Below are 21,228 nucleotides of genomic sequence, written 5' to 3'. Positions count from 1 at the left end.
TCAATAACCAAAATGCTTTCCTGATGTTATTTTGTTACGTCTGGGTCATGTTTAAAATTGGGGTTTATATGTGACACTACAATTAGAATAAACTGTTTAAAACCTTAATGCCCATCATGGATGAGGACAATTTTTATTTTCTTTCTGATTCATGTATTTGATAGTTTTTATAATAGCTTTAATACAGAACAGATTGGGACTAAAAAGAAGATAAAGCTAAAAGATTTTGATTAATAATAGGCTCTTTCTGCAGCTTTTCATGTGATTTTAATCTCAGATCAGTTTCTCAAGCTTCTAATTTTTAAATATTCTGTTCTCATAAGTTTAGATAAAACTGTATGTGTATAATGCTGTTTCAGGAAGGTCTACCTTTTTTTTTTTCTGATTTAGTGCATCAGGGTTTTTTTCTTTCTTTCATTATCATATTTAAAACTTTGCAAGATTTTTTACAGAAACTTCAGTGAGTAGCCAAAGTAATTTGCATCAGTTTATTATAATTTCAGCAAATCATTGCTGTACAAAATGTTTTAAAGAAAACCTAGTTTTCTTCCAAGAAAATAAAAAAAAAATACAAAAATTAAATCTTTAGGAAACTTGATAGGACTTAACATTCTGATGCATGTTTTTCTGGAATATTATGTGCATTTCTTTAAATTGTGGAGGTTTTGTCAATCCATAGTTTGTATGTGTGTTAAAATTACTTTGTATAGGATCTCCTTTGTGGACGAAAGAAAAACTAGAACCAAATCAGGTTCGAGAAGGTGATTCACTAGTACTACACTGCAGACCTCCTGTTGGCTTACCACCACCTATAATATTTTGGATGGATAATGGTGAGTTAGCTTTTTATGCAGAATTAATTTACTTTTTGCAGGTTTTTTACATAGCTGATCGTTGCTTACCAGGACCACAGATGGTGGAGTTTCCCTCTAAGTTAAAATTCAGAGAATTTCCATTTCTGTAGAAATGAAGAAACAAGCAGACATGCAGCCCAAAAGCATGAAGCCAAAAGCAGCTGGAGATCTTAATGTAAGCTGTAGATTAACCCATTGTGGAAGAATGGGAAGACAAGGGAGTTCAAGAGGAAAAGTAGAAAAAGATCTATATATTTACAAACCCACAAACAGCGTAATTGAGTGAACATGGAGTCTGCAGGTCATAATGCTGGAGTGTGTATTATAATTGAGATAAATGTGTTCTTGTTTTCCCTTAGCTTTCCAAAGGCTGCCTCAAAGTGAAAGAGTTTCCCAAGGTCTAAATGGAGACCTTTATTTTTCTAATGTACAACCAGAAGACACCCGGGAGGACTATATTTGCTATGCAAGATTTAATCATACACAAACTATACAGCAGAAGCAACCCATTTCTGTAAAAGTCTTTTCAAGTAGGTATTGCATTACCTAATTACGTAGTTACACAATATTTATCCAGAATTCTCAAGTTATTTGCCAAAGTTAAGTAGTGTTACGATAGAGAATTTTGTCATTTTAATTCTGAATAAGAAATGTCGTTACTGTATAAACTTAAAATGTAATCTCCAGTTTTCCTGATATACAATTAATTTTAAATGCTGTCATTTTTTCCCCTTTATAAGGCTTTGTCTTTGAAAAAATGTTCTGTAAGATTTGAAATATTGCAGAAATACAGTGTAAAAAATAATGGTTTTCAGGTGCTTTTCATGTCCAAGGGTATCAAGTTATTATGATTACTGTAACTATTGAAACAAATTAATCAATCATTTGATTAACTCGCCGTGGCCATATCATCACCTTTTGATTCCCAGTATTTTGATTTATCCCTCTTGTATGCATTCTTCATGATATTCTGTTTATTTCAGTGGATTCATTGAATGACACTATAGCTGCTAATTTGAGTGACACTGATATTTATGGTGGTGAGTTACACTGGTCCCCACTGATACTCCCTGTTTCACAGTAGCATTTAGTTAACTAACTTCACATCCATGGCTACTTAACATTTTGCTCCTTTTTCAGTTTCTAATGAAGGTATTATTAGTGCTGGTGATAATACATACTTTAGAAAGAGACTACAGTGTGATCCCTTCAAATATTTAATGTTTCAACGTTCTTGTAGCATATGGCTCATAAAAAATATAAAGTCTTACAATAAATAAGTCCTTCCACACTGGGGCAGATTTTAAAAATTGTCTCTTTGATGGCTTCTATACTGTGTTGTTTTTTTATATTCTTCCTCCAATTTATTTAATAGTTTGATATGATCATTATCACTAGGACTATTCAATATTACATGCTGCATAATAAATAACAAAAATAAGGCATTTAACAGATGCACTTCACATTTAATAGCTTATTGAATGTACCATTCATTTTAACATACTTAATAAATGTAAAGCTGTAATTAATTAAATACTTTAATACTATCTGTATAAATAACTTTGTAGGGGAAAAATCAGTTTTGTTTGTCTGGTGTTTAAGCTGATCTTTACATTAATCTATGTTGAATGGTCTTTTGTATATGGTAAATTAAATCCTCCTGAATAGGTGTATGTGTGTTTAGCGAGTGTGACTTTGGAGCAACACTGATACTGTACACCTTGAGCTTCTAGACTTTCCACTTGATATTGTGTGAGATGGAAAATACATGAAATTTATTCTAATTTTGTCTTTTTCCTTGTCATATTAAACCATATTTGTATATATTAAACCATAATTTACGGGAATTTAAAATAAATCTAGGGGCACAGATTATTTTAATTTTCTGCATAAAAATATGGTGTCATTCAGGAACAGACAAGAAATAGGTGCCTCAACACAGAATGATATGTTAGCTTCGATTAGTGGGGAAAACACCAGTCAGTTGGCTCACAGCTCAGAAATAGTAGAGGTAATTCTTCTGAATTTTCATAGTCTTGCAGAATGCATTAGCAGTCATTAGCACTGCTGAAACTGGGTGGATTAGTTACTGCCTGTGACTGTCAACTGTATTCTTGTTTCTAGACTGTGCTTTTCTCCCAACTTTATGTTGTTTCTGTACTAGTTTTTAAGGACTTCATAGGACATACTGTATTAAAACTATATTAATCTGTCAGTAAATCCTATACCCTGATAAACAAGAGGTTATGTTTCTGCTTGCATTTTTAAAATATGTGGTAATTTAATGATTCAGACTGATACTGCACTTCAGAGCAATTTATTCCTTACTTTAAAACTGCTGTAAAAAAGCAGTATTTACAGAAAGCACTCTATTATTACAGAAAGCACTCTTATTCTGTCTTCCACGAAGGCACATGAAATACCACAATACTTCAAAAGTCAGCAGAGTATAGTGTCAGACATATGTCTTATATTTATAGCTGCCTTTTTGCTGTGATTATTTCTTGTGGGTTAATCAGTGGTTCTTTATTACCAGACTGGGGGAACAGACTGAATTAGTTAAATGTATGGTAAGAGGAGAGTACAAGGCTTAACTTCTGAAAAGACATCCCACATTGCGTAGAAAATACTGAACAATGCATATTGCAAAGTGGAGTGTACCTTGTATCTCCTTGGTTTATATTTCTGAATACACTAACTTTGCTTTATTTGTGTTGTAATGGAAGCCCAGAATTTTTTGGTAACTTTCAGTTTTGCACCATGACTCCCAACAGTGACCTCTTACTCCCCATAATAGTTCTGCTGAAGTGAATAGGGGCTGCTTAGGATTAAGGCTGCATAGTTGCCTATTAAAAACTATGTGTCAGTTGCTTCTGTCTTTAATAATAACATGTTTCATGTATGTGTTCAAAATTACAGCATTTAACAGGTTGAGATATGTCTGTCAAAAACCTAATTTGTTGAGCTGTATATTTAGTTCTGTAACACAATGATTTTTAATTAAATGGCCAATGTGGAGCAAAATCTCTGTCTGAAAAGTGAGAATGGTTCTATGCGTTTGATCAGTATTAAAATTTTAAACTTTTTTTTTTTCTTGTTCCAGCGAAGCCAGTTACAGAAAGACAGCCAGTTCTTCTAACACCAACAGGTAGCACAAGTACCAAAGTGGAACTCAGAGGAAATGTGCTTTTGTTGGAGTGCATTGCAGCAGGATTGTGAGTTACTTCTTAGACAGTGTTTTTCTAAATAAAAATACTGAAACAGGGGGAGACATTTCAGAGATGCTTAAAACATTATGACTATGTAAGCTTACGTATATCAATGAAACAAAAATGGAAATTAGAAAGAGCTTTTTTAAGGAAGTCCACCATTTACTTGGGTATCAGCAGATTTTAAAACTATGAACCTAAGTATGGCCTCTGCCTTCTCATATCCGCAAATCCTATGCAAAGGATTCAGGTTGTACCATCGGGGTTTTTTTAACGACACAAGCAAGAAATGCCATATGGTAAACGTGGACACACATCTACAGAATTGAACTCAGGAATCAAGCCTCCATTTTTTTCCTGAATTTACAATCATTAGATTCTCATATTATATAAAAAGAGCTAAGAATCCACTCATCTAAGCTTTAAAAGCTGCTTACATATGCTAATAATTACTTAGTAGATCAGCTAGGTGGGAGTTGTTAGAACATACGTTCAGCTCCTTGCATCCAATTTCTCATTGTAATTGAATTTAATTGGTACTTGTTTCTTCGATGTAATGCAAGTTTGCTCCTGCTGGTTATTATGCAAGTAGAAAATGACTAAAGAGCAATTTAACTTCATAAATTAGTTTGATTAGTCAGTTTCATTCTCAGGAAGAAATCTGAGAATAGATTAGTTAGTGAAGGAATGGAAAATCTTTACTAACTATTTCAGGAACTGTAAACATATTTACAGTGCACGAAAGCATATAATGCAGAGTTCTCTGAGATAGCCATGAGGAAAGCCAAAAATGGCAAATAATGCAGCACAGCATCATGCACGCGTGTTCACTTGCATAAGCTTCATAGGCCACATTCATGTGCAACTTGACACACACGTCAGTGCCATGTTTTCTGTCTCGGCTGTGATCTGCTCAGGTGTCTGCATCAGCCGCACTAGCAAAGCCACACCTGAGAGTGTGAGTAGCATCAGCCTGGGTAATCTTCATCTGCAATACAGTTACATATTGTTTTGACAACCTGCAATAAAAGTATTCAGCAATGCAAACCCCAGTAAAATGGCTGGATAAAAATGCGGAAAAATTATACATTATATGGCTTTGTGTCTTTAGCTGTCATGTATTTTTTTTTAAAAAAATATAATTCAGTGAGGGAGGCTTAAATAGTTGTCCACAAAGGGTCAGATTCAGATTTTGTTTAAAACAATTATTCCTAATCACTGATACCTTAATTAAAAGTCAACTTTGCTAGGTGTCTCTGTTATAAAATATGTGATATTAGACTGCTAAGGGAATATTTGCCTTGAGTCATTACTATTTGAGAGAAGACGTTCTACTTGGTAAGCAACACCTTGTAATTTCTTGTAATTTTAAAAGTGTATCTCCATATGTTTGGAGAACTTTCAACTTCAGTGGATAACATAGGACATAGCCAAGTTTTAGACATGGTACAGTGACAAGTAGCTATACTTGACTCAGCACTGACATTTTTTTCTTGATTTCTCATAGGGAATATTTCTGTCTCCTTACAGCTCTGCTGTAAAGTTCATGACGTTCGTGAAGCGTTAGGATATTGCTCACATGAAGGACAATTATAAACTTGTCATTATCTAGAAGCTACCTTTTAAAGCACCATGAGCATCGATTTGGTAGTATAAGTACAATAAGATTTGGAATATACTTTATTAATTTATTAACCATCAGGGGTTTTAGATTAATCAGCAGACAAATGCATTCTGTAATTATTAAGCCTACAAACAGATGGCCATTGACAGTGTTAGTGAGGCTTGTCATTTCCAAGAAACAAATGCTGGCATATTTTGCACATTTGCTGGATGTGCCCCAGAATCTGGGTAAAAGCTCTTAAAATAATTGTTTGTAAAACATATGTTCAAATAATTAATGTATTGAACTCATCTTCCTTTTCTCCAGTCTCTAAATTTGATCTGTGCTTTTGCTTCTCCAGACCCACACCGGTAATCCGCTGGATTAAAGAGGGTGGGGAGCTGCCAGCCAACAGAACCTTTTTTGAAAACTTTAAGAAAACCCTCAAGATTATAGATGTTTCTGAAGCTGACTCTGGGAACTACAAATGTATAGCAAGAAATATATTAGGTTCTGCTCATCATGTCATTTCAGTAACTGTTAAAGGTAATACTAAAATAATCCTTCATGTAATATTGTCAGGGTCCAGAATGCAAGATTCAAGTAAACTTTCTAGGATAAAATAGAGCTGAAAATGGTAATGATAAAAAAAAGCCCTGAGGAAATGATCATTAAACTGACTGAATTCTAGCACTGGAAGGACTTTGCTACCTCTGATCTCTTTTTCTTTTTTAATATGTTATTTTGTAAAGCATCAGGCTAAACTGAGATTGCACTGTTAACAGTACGAAGATAATTCCTTAATTTGTACCGGTGCTACATTTGTTTTAGATCCTTTGATTATCTGTCATTAGACTGCTTCTTTTTCTTGTTTTTGTGTCATCCTCTCCATCTCACTTCCTCATTTCCTCCTCATTTTCTCCATCTTTTCTGCTCTCCATTCATATAGCCCAGATTCTTTCTCTTCCCTATTTAACTATTGTCTTACGGTCTTCTTCTTCCTTTTTCTATCTTAATTGACATTTCTGGTTTTCTGTCTTCATGGTTTTTTACCCATGTCTTGCTAGTTCTAAAAACACTTACAGTCTGTTTGTCCAAATAGGAATTGTAAGTATGTTTTGAATACTGTGAAACAAAAAATCTGGAATGACAGCTAATTAGCCATTGAAATAATCAGCTGTAGTGCTTAATTTGCATGCTAAATAGTCATTTATTTTGTTGTAGACCAGCATCATTTTATGATCACATTCAACCTCCTTTTTAAAAGCAGAAGTTTAATTTTCTGTTTGCATCTGTCCATCAATCCAAAGCCTGAAATTTAACAGCAAGATGTGATAACATATGCTATTTGTGGTTATTTATTGTAAAAGAGATGGAGACATAGATGAATATCCTTTGGTAAGGACAGTGTTCCATCCATTTTGATCTCTGGGTTTTCAGCTGTCTCAGGTAAACATCTGGCCCCACTGCAGTCACCCATTGAGTTCAGTGAGACAAAAGATTTTTCCATTTCTGAATTTCATCATTGACATGAAATATTTGTATGTAATCAATCCTAAATTCATTTCTAACAACCTAACTACCATGAACATGGATATCTCTGAAGTTAATCAGAAGACTACTCTAGTCTCTGCAGATGTCATATTCAGATAAATTTTGCTTTCTTTAGGAAAGGCAAATTAGATTCAAAGCAGGTAATCCTAAATAAAGCAAAGAACTTCTTGTTGATTATCTCAGAACTTTAATGCAGCAGGTAGCCAATAGCTCAGTTTAGCCAAAGTATAATTTACTATTTAGTCATTGAGTATCACACACACATATATATATATATAAAATTTAAAAAAAACCCCAAAACATAGCAGTGTAAGTCTGTATCTATACACACCTTGTTTGAATTATCTTCTGGTTACTATGACTATGCCTTATGATTTTCTGTACACAATTTTGGAAAACAATTGCAATGTTTCTCTTCTTAACCCCAGCTGCCCCATACTGGATAACAGCACCCAGAAACTTGGTCTTGTCTCCTGGAGAAGATGGGACATTGATCTGCAGAGCTAACGGCAACCCAAAGCCTAATATAAGCTGGTTAGCAAATGGCGTTCCCATAGCAAGTAAGAATCTTAACTACCTTACAGGAGGATGATTAAGAGAATATGAGGAATATCAGGGTGTTTTTTTCAAATATAAATGAGGAACATGTATTTGAATAGTTTTTGTCTGACAGATAATACTAAATTATAAATGACGTGATAAAAATACTGTGGTTCATAAAAGTGGAACAATGAATTGCGCCTCTAATGCGCTTGAGAGCACTAAAATTTGTGTCTGTATGCCTGGTTGTTCTGTCTGGTGTTCTGGTAGTAGTATCCTTGTGGAGATGGGACCATAGTAACAGAACTGCACCATGCCCCTTTCACAGGGGTATTGCTGGAGTGTAATTGTTTACCGTTGTGTTGCTGTGGCAGTCGTATTTGCTAGGTCTCTCCTTTACCACCCCAATGCAACACTAATTTTGTCTAGGAATGTAAAGGTGACGTAAGAAGTCAAGTCCTCACATCTGTGGATGTGCAGAGCACTTTTTCAGGATTTGCATCTTGTAGTATGTTTGAATTTTCCAGGCTTCAGCATGAAAAAGCAGCAGCAGCAAAACTGGCTGAACGTGTCAGCAAGTGCCTGGCAAACAGATTGTGCCAAGTAGGTATCAAAGAAAAGGAACCCCTAGGGCAGTGAAACAGCTGTTTCTCTGTGCATGGGTAAGAAAAGCAACCCAGATTTGGTGATTGAGTCATATTTGTTGCAGTGTTATGACTGGCAACGCTGTATGACAGACACAAGATAGCTGCTATATATAGCACAACCTTACTCAGGAGGAACTTGGAGGACAATGCAGTGTGTTGTCCATTGGGTTTGTACTTGGCATAGCCTATGCTGTAAAATCACACTTGGTTTTTCTATCTTTATTCTTCCTCTTTTACAAAAGAGTGTTATAAAACCAGACAATCTACCCTGTTGACTCGTGGGAGATAACATGCTCTTAAGTATTGGTCTGTGCTGACCTATTGGAAGCATGACAGTGTAACTTTCAGGAGTTTCAGGAGATGTTTAAGTCTGTTGATGAGTTTAGGACATCACAGAGTTTAGGACAGGGGTCCTCAAACTATGGCCTGCGGGCCAGATACAGCCCCCCAGGGTCCTCAATCTGGCCCCTGGTATTTACAGACACCCCACCCCCCCCGCTGGGGGTTGGGGGGGGAAACCAAGCAGCCGCAGGTGACTGCCTGCCACTGCAACCGCGCGCCGGCCCCCTGGTTAAAAAGTTTGAGGACCCCTGATTTAGGACATGGAGGAGGATTCTCTGCAGTGAGAATCTAGCAAATAGCAACAGGTAAATGAGAACCCTCATTAGATATATCCAAAATATTTGGGATACAGGAGAGATTAAACTGAACTAGAAGGAAAAATATACAACTTTTTTGGGGAAAAGTAAGGGTATATATTGAAGCAGATAGAAATATTTAGCAAAGAACCTGTTTCAGGAATCCTAATTAAACGTAAGTTGAGCTGTCTAGCCTGACATTTAAGATGAGATGTTTCCATTGGTTACGTAAGTTATGTAACCTGACATTGACCACCTCATCAAACAATGGTATCACAGAAGACCAGGAAAATATCAGTGTAATTTTTTATTTTGTATATTGTACATAAATATATCATAATGTATGCCTTATGATCTGTCCCAATCGTTTAACTCCTTTTCAGGTCTCCTGACTGGTAAAATATTTTTCTCCTATGAGATTCACCTTTGCCTCACACTGCCTCCTTGTCAAAGCTGCAGACATGCTGTTCAAATGACAGACAAGTACATTTTCCAGAAAAGTAATGATGTGTTCTGCATTCTTGCAGGATAGCAGTAAAACATTAAAAATCAGTGTTTTCAGAAGCAGCTGCAGGATGCCACCGAATTTACCAAATACAAGGGCAGTATACATTTGCTGGCTGGCCTTGAGGAGTCAGTACACAGAGTCTTATTGAAGGGAACTCATTAAAAATTAAGAGACTTTAATTAAATTACCCACTCAACCTCAGTAGGAAAAAAAGAAAAAAAAAGAAAAAGAATATAGGAAATAAATAACAGGATAGCTCAGCCTTATGTTAAAGGTCACTTTCACTGCTGAGAAACTGTGAAGTTTTAGTCACCTTAAATATTTTAAGTGCAAGTTGGTTGGGTGCTCCAGTACAGAGTCTGTCAGGGTATCTAAGAAAGAGGAGCATCATGATCACAGAAAGTGCAGTTCTTAAGATTCTTGTGATTTTGGATTATTCTGAGTTAACAAAAGCTCATCTGGAAACTACGGAGTACAGTGTGCCTTTTTGTTCACTTGTTACTAAATTACAGAATTGAGCCCCTCTTCTTCCAACTGAATGATTAGTAAATCACTGTAAAAGGAAACTAAAGCAGCTGTTTCAGCTTCAGGGCAGTGGTGAGAGCTACACCCATGGCAGGATTTCAAAGAAAAAGAGCTACATTTGAATTTCAAAGCCCTGCTGTCATCATATATCCCACAATGTGCCTCCTGTGGCCCAGTAATCTGTTTGCAATACTTTAATTTTCTATTGGAAGCACAACTGGGAGATGCTTAATTCTTCCGGTTTTGTTTTTCCATAATAGAGTCAGACAAGGAAGGGGGAATGTTACAGAAAGAACCATTCGTCCATATCTCAGTCAAAGGGTGAGGCATAAATACCAATAGGGAAAAGAGAAGAATAAAGAAAAATGTAGTGTGTCTTAAGCACCTATGAAAACAAATTACAATGGTATAAATTTTGTTCTAGAGTATATTAATCAAACTAAAAAAATATTAAAATGAAGATTTCTTTGAAATATTTAAATTAATTTTCTTCAACAGTAACGCTTTAAAGAAAAACTCCAGCATGCCTGAAAAGAAAGATGCTTCAGACATGCTGGAGTGATAAGGACCTAACCTTCCGATGTTTACTCACAGGAGTAATTTGAACTTGCATGCACAGTCCCGTTGAGGTCAATTAGAATTACTTTGGCAAGTAGCAATTGAAAGTTCAGGCTATGACTCTGCCTTGCCTTGTGCTTCAATTAACACTCAAGATCTGCATTATTTATACTGCTGCATGATCCATTGTGTTTTACTGCTTAGATATTCAGCATGGTTTTACAAAAGGGAAACCATGCATAAAGTGTCTCAACTTTTAAGAAAGTAACAACCCAGATTAATTGGGACGGGGGAAGCACTTTCATAATTGAACTTCAGAAGGGCATTGCAAGTACTGCACAAAAGACTAATTTATTGGTTCAGTGGTTTATAGTTCATGATGAGCTATTAAATATTAAATACACACACACAAGATTTATACAAAGTACTGCACTGAAAGGCACTGTTTATCTTCTTTCAACACGTTCTTCACTTGTTTATATCACATTTCGCATTGAACCTTTTAGTTAGTCTCCATTAGTAATCACATTGAATTTAAGGGAGAAACATTAGCCCTTAGATTTCTTTCGTGAAAGGCCTTGATAATCCCTGGCTCAGAGATTCATCATCCATCGCGTTCTCTGCAAGTACACACACAAGCTGTTCACTGCAGCTGTGGGAGGATGGGGAGAAATCTGCTGGACTCTGATGCCCCGAGGATTTCAGTCTTGGAGAGAAGAGGTCTGCCAGGGCAGACATTTATCCATTACTTCTGCTGTCATTGGTGTTGAAACTGTGCATCTGGCCTAGGAACTGCAGCAGATATGAAAACCTTTGATAATGAGGGTTTTTTATCGTGCACAACATAGTCAAAGGGTGGTTGTGGCTAGTGCAGATAATAACCTGCTGTCCCTTTGTAGGCAATAGTACTGTCAGAATCAGAAATTCAGAAACAAGGATTTCAGTGATCACAGAAAGACTTTGCTGAGGAGCAAGTGGGATTGGTAAGAAAAGGAAAAGGGTGTCGTCTTCTGTGTCCCACCTTTTCCAGAATTAAGTCTTTGTCAGTTCACTGTAAGGGGTAGAGTAAGGCAAAACTGGATTGCTTAAGTTTCTTGTTTTTCTTGCTTAGGTTCAGTCTTGGTTTGACCCTATAGGTTCTCAAGTGTCTGATGTGCTATACTGCCTACCCTTGCTATTTCATTACCAGTTTTGTGTTCAACTCCAAACATAAAAGGATTATAGTCACATAATGTTCTCTAGATCCATAATATGGTATTTAGGCAGTGTGATCAGAGGTGCGAGTGAACAGGTCTGTCTTGCATAATAGCCTCTGATTTTGGCTTTCAGATGTTAGGAGGAAAGTCAGCGACAGCCAGAGGAATGTTAACTGGGTGCTTATTCATAGACCATATGGTTTACGATCCACCAAAAGCAGGAGGTCTGTCCATAAGGGGCATACATTCTTATCTAGCCACCTCAATGACTACACACTGAGTGTTCCTCCCCGTTTTCTTGGCTGGGTGGTTGGTAATGTTAAGTCCTGGTTCTATCACATTCTCCTGTTGTCGTAGCTAATGATCTGAAAACAGATGTCCAAAATTACACAAATAATTCTGAAAAAATCTCATTTCGGTCATTCAATTGTAGCTAGTTTTAACAACAGAACGTGTTTTCTGGTTTTGAAAGTGGTTCCTGTATTCATAAATGACTCATGAATTGAGTTTTCAGAAGAATAAGCAGGTCAAGAGGAATGATGGGGTACTTCTAGCAAAAGTTACTATAATACAAATGAAGCTGTGATCCTGTCAGAACTTGAAAAGCATACATGAGCATCAATGTAGAAGGATCATGTTTCTACATTCATATCAGAAAAAAAGCACCTAATGTTCTGTCTTTACTTTCTACATATATTTCCACAGTAACAGAGTCTTCAAAGCTTTCTCTGAAGTTAGAATTGTTGAAAATCATGGCTTAAGAGCCAGTACTGATCTCATGCCCCCATTTACATTCACTGTTATTTGTGCATAAATTTAAGCACAGAATTGTAGTAGTAGTAGTGGAACTACAAAAACGAATGTTCAGTATAAAAATCTGTTGCAGGAGAGAAGTCAGAGATCACTCAGATCTGATCTAGTATTTAGTTTTTTGAATTCTAATCAGTAAATTTAGGTATGTAAAATAATAAATACAGATATATTGGTGATCAGTACTATTTACTACATGTCAAGTTAGTATGATATACAAAGATTGTCACGTAAGCTTAATGTATCTTAAATGTCACATGCATGCAAAAAAATATCATAAACCCATCGATGTCAGGTAAGGGGTCTGTCAGCCTCGAGGGGTAACCCTGAGAGGTGTCCCCACGCAAGGGGAGATCACCGTAGGGCAGCCAGCTGCTATGGAGGGAGAGCTGATGGCTGCAGATATTTATAGCATAAAGTGGTTGATTTTTAGTCAGATTTTCTGTTTTGTTAATGCGTTTTCCACTGCTTATCAGCTCAGTCTCCAGCCAAACCGTTTTTTTGGGTTTGGTACTGAGTCCTCACTGATAGCCTCACATAACAGGATTAACTTTGATTAGGGCAACTTGCTGAGCATCTGCCTGGACCTTCAGAAGTTCAGTTAGTTCGAACAGGAGGAGTGCATCCATCACAAATTCTAAATCAAGAGATTGTCTCAGCTTCTCTGAGAAACGACTGCTATTGATGCAAAATGATAGCTCAGCTTTACTGAAGAAATGAGTGACCAAGCACTATAACGCTTAAACAACAGACCTCGTGTTACTACATTTGTTTTCCAACAACTATATAGTCACTGTGAATGCATAGCAGGACTGATTACTTTTGATTCATAACTTTGATTTGCTAAAGAAGATGCAGCCATCTAAAGACAGTAATGAATATTTCTGCTCTTTTCTAAAGATAAATTATTCTGTTTTTTTCTGTGCCATTTTACTGATGTAGGTAAGATCAGCTCTTACACCTGCCAAAGGTTTTTTGCCTCCAAGGGCAGAGACCTGATCTGGTCATTCTGTTTCAGGGTCTGACCACCCTCACAATAAAAACTTCTTTTTTATGTTTAAGTTTAAAAAACTCTCAACTCCAAGCAGTAGATTTTTTTCTTCCAAATTTTATGTAGAGCCTAAAGATCTGAGCTAAAGAATTTAAAGTGGATAGACCAATTTCACACCTTAATAATCTTCTACACAAAATACATATCCTTCTTACAGATCAGACTGATATTTGTATCATTTATTTGGACTGATAACTTCAATATAGTGCATCATCAGCTGACAATTGTTCTCTTCTTCATTGTGTTTAGCTTCCTGAATTTGCATAAAAGCAATAAATAAATTAAAATTTATCAGGAGAATAAAATAGTTCAGCGGAAAAGGGTAAAACATCTCACCAAAATTTGGATTTTTTTTTTTCTTCCAGTTGTATGCACAAGAGTGTGTTTTAACTGCTTCTGGTCAGAGAGCGTGTTTTCCAGGAAAAAAATAATAATGGTGCCACAGTGGTTATTTAAACATACTAACAAAAGTAATCGCTTGGGCTGTCTGAAGTTTATCAAACAGATGAAAATATGCATTCAGATGAACAGAAGATATATTCAGGGTGCTGATGAGTAACTATGACAAAAGTATCTGATGGAGACTATACCTTCTTTGTGCGGGAATATGCTGTATGTGGCTATAGAGTGAAGAAGTTGTCTTATACAAAATGATCGGAAAATTGGGTGAAACCAGGCAATCAGGTCTTTGTCCAGAAAGGACACAAACACGTTCATAAGCTGAGACTCAGTGTTATTGGGAGTAAATGTTGGCTCTTAGGGCACATGTTGAACTATCTGTTACAGCAGCAGAACTGTACAAACCCATTTGAAGTATTTGGTAATTCTTTGCTCTTTTGCCTATCAGTGCCAAAATCAGGTTTGTCTAACATGTCAGAATATTTTCTCCTTTTCATGCAGCTCTTCTGTTATGTGACCAGAATCCTTGTAAAGGCAAACAAGCAATGCTTGAGTGGCCGTGCCATCACTCTCTTTCCCCATAAAAAAAAAAAAAAAAAGGGAGGGGGACACACACATGGACATGGAATGGGATGGGCTGAAGTATTGCATGCCTTCTTTGCCTCAGACTTTACTAGCAAAACTGACCTTCAGGAATCCCAGGTCCCAGAGATGAGAGAGAAAGAAAAGAGATGTACCCTTGGTGGAAAAGGATCAGGTCAGGAAATACTTAAGCAAACTGGACATACGTAAATCTGTGGGTCTTGATCGGATGCACCCACAAATGATGAGGGAGCTGGCAGGTGTCATTGCAAGGCCACTCTCAATAATCTTCGATTGATCATAATAACTGGGAGAAGTGCCCGAAGACTGAAGGAAAGCAAATGTTACTCCTGTCTTCCAGAAGAGCAAGGAGAACCCAGGGAACTACAAGCTGGTCAGCTTCTCCTCAATTTTGGAAAACCATTTCCAGGCACATTAAGGACAAGAAAACCATCAGGAGTAGTCAGCATGGATCCACCAAGGGGAAGCCATGCTTGACCAACTTCATACATTTCTGTGATGCGTATGACTGGCGTGATAGATGAGGGGAAGAGTAGTGGATATTGTGTACCTGGACTTCAGTGAGGCCTTTGACACTGTCTTCCATAAGATCCTCACAGACAAGCTGTTGATGTATGGGCTGGGTTAGCAGACGAGTGAGGTGGATAGAAAAATGGCTGAATGGCCAGGCCCAGAGGGTGGTGATCAGTGGCACAAATCTGGTTGGAGGCCAGTAGCTAGCGGTGTACCCCAGGGGTCAGTCCTGTTCAACACCTTAATTAATGATCTGTGTGATGGGGCAGTGTACCCTCAGCAAGTTTGCTGATGACACAAAACTGGGAGGAGTGGCTGATACACCAGGGGATCATGCTACCGTCCAGAGGATCTCAACAGGCTGGAGAAATGGGCTGACAAGAACCTCGTGAAGTTCAACAAGGAGAGGTGCAAAGTCCTGTACCTGGGAAGGAACAACCCCATGCACCAGTACATGCTGGGAGCCACCCAGCTGGATAGTAGCTTAGCAGAAAAGGACTTGGGCATCCTGGTGGACACCAAAGTTGACTATGAGCCAGCAGTGTACCCTTGTGGCAAAGAGGCTAATGTTATCCTGGGCTATGTTAGTCAAAAGTATTGCCAGTGGGTCAACGGTAGTGATCCTCCCACTGTCTGGACACAGTCCTGGCAAGGGGCACTAGGTCCTGCTTGAGCAGGGGGTTGGACCAGGTTACCTCGTCCCTCCCAGCCTCAACGATTCTGTGTGTGTGCCTGAGACCATTAAAGCAGCTGGATGATAACAGCATCTAACTTTTAGAGCCCGGCCCTACAAAACACAGTGTGGTACATGGGCAAAGGCGGGCAGGTTCTGTTGGTGTTGCGTGGGAGGATGAGGCATGTCAGAAGACAGACCGTTGAACAGAGGCCAGTCTCCACAGGGAGCTGCCTAAACCCTGTGCCCTTCAGCATGCAAATGGCTGGGCCACTGAAAAGGAAGCACCGACTAACCTGACACTTCCCTCTGTTTTTTCCCTCTTGGGACCCACAGATTGAAGCCCTTTTCTGAGAGCAGACACCTACCTCTTTTCCTCCAAATAACTGAGGAGGACTATCTCTTTTTTTCCCTTAAATACAGCAGTGGGAAGGGAAGATGCTACCCTTCTTTTTATATGATAATTTAATGGTTAGATCATTCTTTTAAGATCCAGTTCCTTCTGCAGTCATAAGCGATTGAACTAATGGCTTAATGGCTGCCATCTCTCTGAAGGGGCTGTACCTTCAGCCCATAAGGTGTTATGTTTGGGAGTGTGTGAGGGCGGGAGTCTGTGCACCCATTAAAAATCTGTCTGGGTGCAGAAAGTGCTGCAGGATTCAGAGGACATGAGTGGAGGGAAGCCCAGAGCCCAGGGCAGAGAGGAGCTGTGACTGGAACGGCTGTGGGCAGATCTCCGACCTCCTGGGAGGGTGGTTGTGCATATTTTCCATTTAGCAGTGATTTGTATGCAGAAACAGACCACTTCTCACAGCTGACTGGCCTGCCTGCTGGGCTACTCACCTGCTCCGTCTATTTTCAGCCCATGAATCTTTTAATGAAAATGCCATTTACACAGAACAAGAAGCAATGTGAAATGTGGAACACAATAGGAAGTAAAGCAAAAGAGGGAAAAATAAGTGCCAGCCGTCCAGAAGTCCGGAGATTTAAGCATTTAACATTTCAGTAGTACCTTTTCCTTCTTTTCCAAAATTTTTGAATTTGTAATACTGATTTTAATTCCAAGTGATGAAAGAGATAAAAAAAGAGTTGAAAACTGTTCTTGAGGCATCTGTTTGGAAATTGATGTATTACTGTACATGCAAAATGGCCTCAGAGTTCCCCCAAGATGGAAATACCCTTAAGCAAGAGCACAGAACTGTGGTCCCCTTCGTCTGGTTTCTTCTGTCAGAGAATTCAGTAATAGATACTCCAGTAGATTTAGAAAATGTTGGAGAAATTTCTCCATTTTCTTTACAGATGAGTACTGAGGTATTGTCTGAATCGAAAGGTTTTTTCACTTACAGAAAATTGATGTCAATTTAGTTCATTGATCTTTTAGATTAATCCAAAGGACAGTGAAATGATTTTATATGAAAATGTCTTCGGCAAATACTTTTTCTCAAGCTCAAATAAAATATAAGGGTGTCAATTTTGATGATGCAACCAAACTATGATGCATTTATGTATAGATATATGCATTTATTTTTTATATAGTATATGAATAATTTTACTACTAGTTTGAGTATTATATAATACATTGATCTGGATTTATTTAATATTTTCTTAAAATGTTAAGCTATAGTTTGTGCATTTTTATGCAGTGCAGCGTTACAAGGTAAGTTTTTTTCCTCCATTTTACCTCTCTAACTCATCCAGTTCTAACATAACTGATAGCTGTTATTCATCAGTAATGCATTGGATTTTTATTTTCCCTTATATTCTCAATTCTTCTGGGATGCAAGAGCTGTTAACACAGCTCAGGCTACTACAGAACAGTTGGGGAAATGGCATTGTATAATTCGTACATAAGGGAAATAGTGCCACCTGCTGAATTACTGTCACTGATCTTGTGAAGGTGATTTTATGTGAAAAAATTGCTTATGCTTTACTCTGAGATAGATTTCAACTGAGTAAGGCTATTTTTTGTATTTGGAGAATTATTTACGATATAACAGTTGATCCAAAAAGCTGAAACTTTTAAGTCGCACAGGACTGTGTCGTGCTAACAGCATTTTCTGTTGACATACAGAAATTTTTCCTTGCAAACAAAACAACCACTCCAAAAATGGCAATTCTGCCATCCTGAGTTAAATATTTGTAGAATTGGAAGAACTTCTTAAATCATGTTGAAATTCACATCTTAACCAGTGAACAGTCACCCAAGACAATAGAATAAAGGGCATATTAGTCTTTGGAATTGTTTCTTCTTTTCAGAAGTGTGAAACATACCATCCAGCAGCAGTTTAGGAAAAGTAATTATTTTCTTTTCTTTGCACCAACAGTTGCCCCAGAAGATCCTAGCAGAAAGGTAGATGGTGATACCATTATTTTCTCACATGTGCAAGAAAGGTCAAGTGCTGTCTATCAGTGCAATGCTTCTAATGAATATGGGTACTTGCTGGCAAACGCATTTGTGAATGTTCTGGGTAAGAAACAGATTTTATATTTTTCAGTTTTCATGGGTATTCAGTTGTCTCCTGCTACTACACGGATTGCATACTCAAGCCTTGCTTGAGGCCATCATTGGGAATGGATGTGTCTCCTGAGCCCTGTAAAAGGCAAGGGTGTACCTTGCTTTTTTTGATAACTTGTTTTTTGTAGGATATTCCCCAATTTCACTTGCACTATTCCCAAGTAAGAAGGTTAGTTGCGAGAGCTGGAGAAAACTTGGAAGAAATTTTATCTCTTTCTTGTTTGCTTGTTTATGTAAATCAAGCAAATGGAAGCATGACAAATCAGACAGGAATTAATATTCTTTAAGGTAGTATGTTTCAGTACACTTTCATTGATTGTGGATGTTTTGGAACGGTTAAATAGATGATCTCTAAATCACTGGTGCAAGGGGACATGATGATGCATTAGTCTTGAAGACCTCCCAAGAATGTGTTTTTAGCTGCAATATATTGTGGCCTCTCTATTCTTCTCGCTGAATTTAACAAAGCTAGTAGTAAAATTTTAGGCAGAATGGCCTCTAAAAACTCTCCTGCAGGAACTGGCAGATCTTTTGATTGAGAAGCACTGTCTTAAATGAAAGAAAATGTAGGTGTTTCAACAAAAATACATCTTAGCTTCTTTCTACCTGCAGGTTTCTTCAGAATTATGTAGTTCAGTCTGTTCCCAGGAGTTTCTTTTCTTAAATTCTGATTTAAATTTTCCAACTGAAATCATTGCCTTTGGTGCCCTTCCCTACTACTTGTAAACAAGGAAGAAGCATTTGTTTTTCACAAGATTATTCTCGTACATTAACATTTCCTCAGGCTACTGGCAGTAGAACATATTTGGACCTAGACAGAGACCAGAAATTGCTTCAGAGAAGGATGTAAACATAATTCTTTAGGACATTCTTCATGTCTTAGTATTTTGTATTTGCATCTTTGTATCTATATATATCAGATATCTTTGTCTTTTCAGCTGAGCCACCAAGAATTCTAACTTCTGCTAATAAACTGTATCAAGTCATCTCAGATAGTCCTGCCTTGCTAGATTGTGCTTATTTTGGTTCACCTAAGCCTGAAATTGAATGGTAAGCTATAGTTGTTGTTGTTGTGCTTAAGTTATGCAAAAAGAGCCAGTTGTATCTATGGAAACAAACATTTAAAGCTTTAAAACTATTTTTACTCTATAAATAGTGTATTTTTAAATATATGCTGATTACAGTATGCTAATACAGTGTTACATATAATTAACATAACAACAGTTAAGTTATCCCTACAGGGTCAAGTCTAAATTTCATTAAGTGATTCTGTCGGTGTTTTCTAATGTGACAGTCCTGTTTGCATTCTCTGATAATAGAATACAACAAAATTTATCTGTGATGTTGGATAATGATATTACTTTTTATATAAAGGTTCAAGGGAGTGAAAGGTAGCATCTTGCGTGGGAACGAATACATTTTCCATGATAATGGAACCTTGGAAATTCCGGTGGCTCAAAAGGATAGTACTGGTACATACACATGTGTAGCAAGGAATGAATTAGGAAAGATACAAAATGAGGTGCAGTTGGAAGTTAAAGGTAAGAAATGAATCATTCTTTCATCATAGGCTGGTATAGAATGTCAGACTTTCTAAATATCTAATAGTAATTTTAAATTTCAGATCCAACAATGATAATTAAACAGCCAGAATACAAAGTGGTTCAGAGATACGGCCAAGTTTCATTTGAGTGTATAATAAAACATGATTCTACCTTATTACCAACAGTTATATGGTTGAAGGACAATGATGAACTGCCAGATGATGAAAGGTATGGACAAAATAATTTTCCTTTATTTTTAATTTTCTAGTTTCTTTTTTCTGCTCCTTTTCCTGATCTTTGGAAGGAACATATTGACCTATTGACATTTTCTGAAGAAGACTGAAAATTGCATCACTATCCCATATATGGTGACTAAAGGACTTAACTGGTGTGGTGAAAATGTTAAGGTAGAATTCAAAATAAAATGAGATGTAAAAATGTTTAATTGTGCATATTGACCGTGTATGACAATCGTAAGGAGAAGAAAATTGGCATAAGAAGCCAAACAGGTAATGGAAAACTATTTTGCTCTAGATCACAGATAATTAAAAGTTGTTTGAGTATATTTGTAAATAAAAGCACATTAGGATAGGCAGTTGCTGTGAGAAGATGGTCAAGAGCAATGCAGAAGAGGCTGACATAGTCCCATAGTCCCATTGCTGTCCAGGTAACTGCTGAAATAAATGTGTAGATGGGATTTGGTAATGTCTTATGCAAGTTTCTTATAACACAACCAGTTGTTGAAAAATCAGTGTCTGAATCTATTGTATTTACAGGTTTCTTGTTGGTAAAGACAACTTGACCATTATGAATGTAACTGATAGAGATGATGGAACATACACTTGCATAGTTAATACTACTCTGGACAGTGTTTCAGCAAGTGCTGTGCTTACTGTTGTTGGTAAGAATATTCTCAAACTTTATGATAGCAGAACTGTGTTCAATTTCTGTTCAATATGAAAAAAGCATTAGATTTAAAATGAAAAGCACAAACATAGTTTTGGTGCAAGACAAAGAAAATGTCACCTATTTGTAAATGTGTTTCAGTTTTTTAAAAATATAGTCTTACTCTAAAGTTGCCTTTGAATCGGCTACTTAGAAAATGGTACAGTAGCAACAGGGCACATTCAGTTTCGTGCTGTATAGGTTTTTATTTGGACGACATCTGAACTAACACAGTAGATAACATATTGCAGAGTGTCTGAACATAAACATGTTTTCTCAGGAATCTCCTTTGCAGCTAAATTATGCTTCAGAAAGACTGAACATGCTTGGTTGCGTGACTTTT

At 37.1% G+C, this 21,228-nt stretch overlaps 1 protein-coding gene across 27 annotated transcripts in view; it reads left to right on the top strand.

The window, feature by feature from the left end:
- NRCAM (neuronal cell adhesion molecule) overlaps positions 1-21,228 on the top strand; it is a 166,117-nt gene that overhangs the window by 101,005 nt on the left and 43,884 nt on the right. For 19 of the 27 annotated variants that reach the window (XM_056341512.1, XM_056341515.1, XM_056341516.1 and 16 more), the window contains 11 exons: positions 711-833; positions 1,214-1,384; positions 1,838-1,894; positions 3,958-4,069; positions 6,028-6,212; positions 7,649-7,780; positions 18,206-18,349; positions 19,335-19,446; positions 19,771-19,937; positions 20,021-20,168; positions 20,717-20,841. In XM_056341512.1, coding sequence (XP_056197487.1) covers positions 711-833; positions 1,214-1,384; positions 1,838-1,894; positions 3,958-4,069; positions 6,028-6,212; positions 7,649-7,780; positions 18,206-18,349; positions 19,335-19,446; positions 19,771-19,937; positions 20,021-20,168; positions 20,717-20,841 — 1,476 coding nt within the window. The remainder of the gene's footprint in view (positions 1-710; positions 834-1,213; positions 1,385-1,837; positions 1,895-3,957; positions 4,070-6,027; positions 6,213-7,648; positions 7,781-18,205; positions 18,350-19,334; positions 19,447-19,770; positions 19,938-20,020; positions 20,169-20,716; positions 20,842-21,228) is intronic. The other 8 variants (XM_056341520.1, XM_056341518.1, XM_056341523.1 and 5 more) reach the window with 1 other exon arrangement.

This window comes from Falco biarmicus, chromosome 5 (genome assembly GCF_023638135.1).
Source record: "Falco biarmicus isolate bFalBia1 chromosome 5, bFalBia1.pri, whole genome shotgun sequence".
In the NCBI taxonomy this organism is placed as follows: Eukaryota; Metazoa; Chordata; class Aves; order Falconiformes; family Falconidae; genus Falco; species Falco biarmicus.
This window is presented reverse-complemented; position numbering and strand designations above follow the sequence as displayed.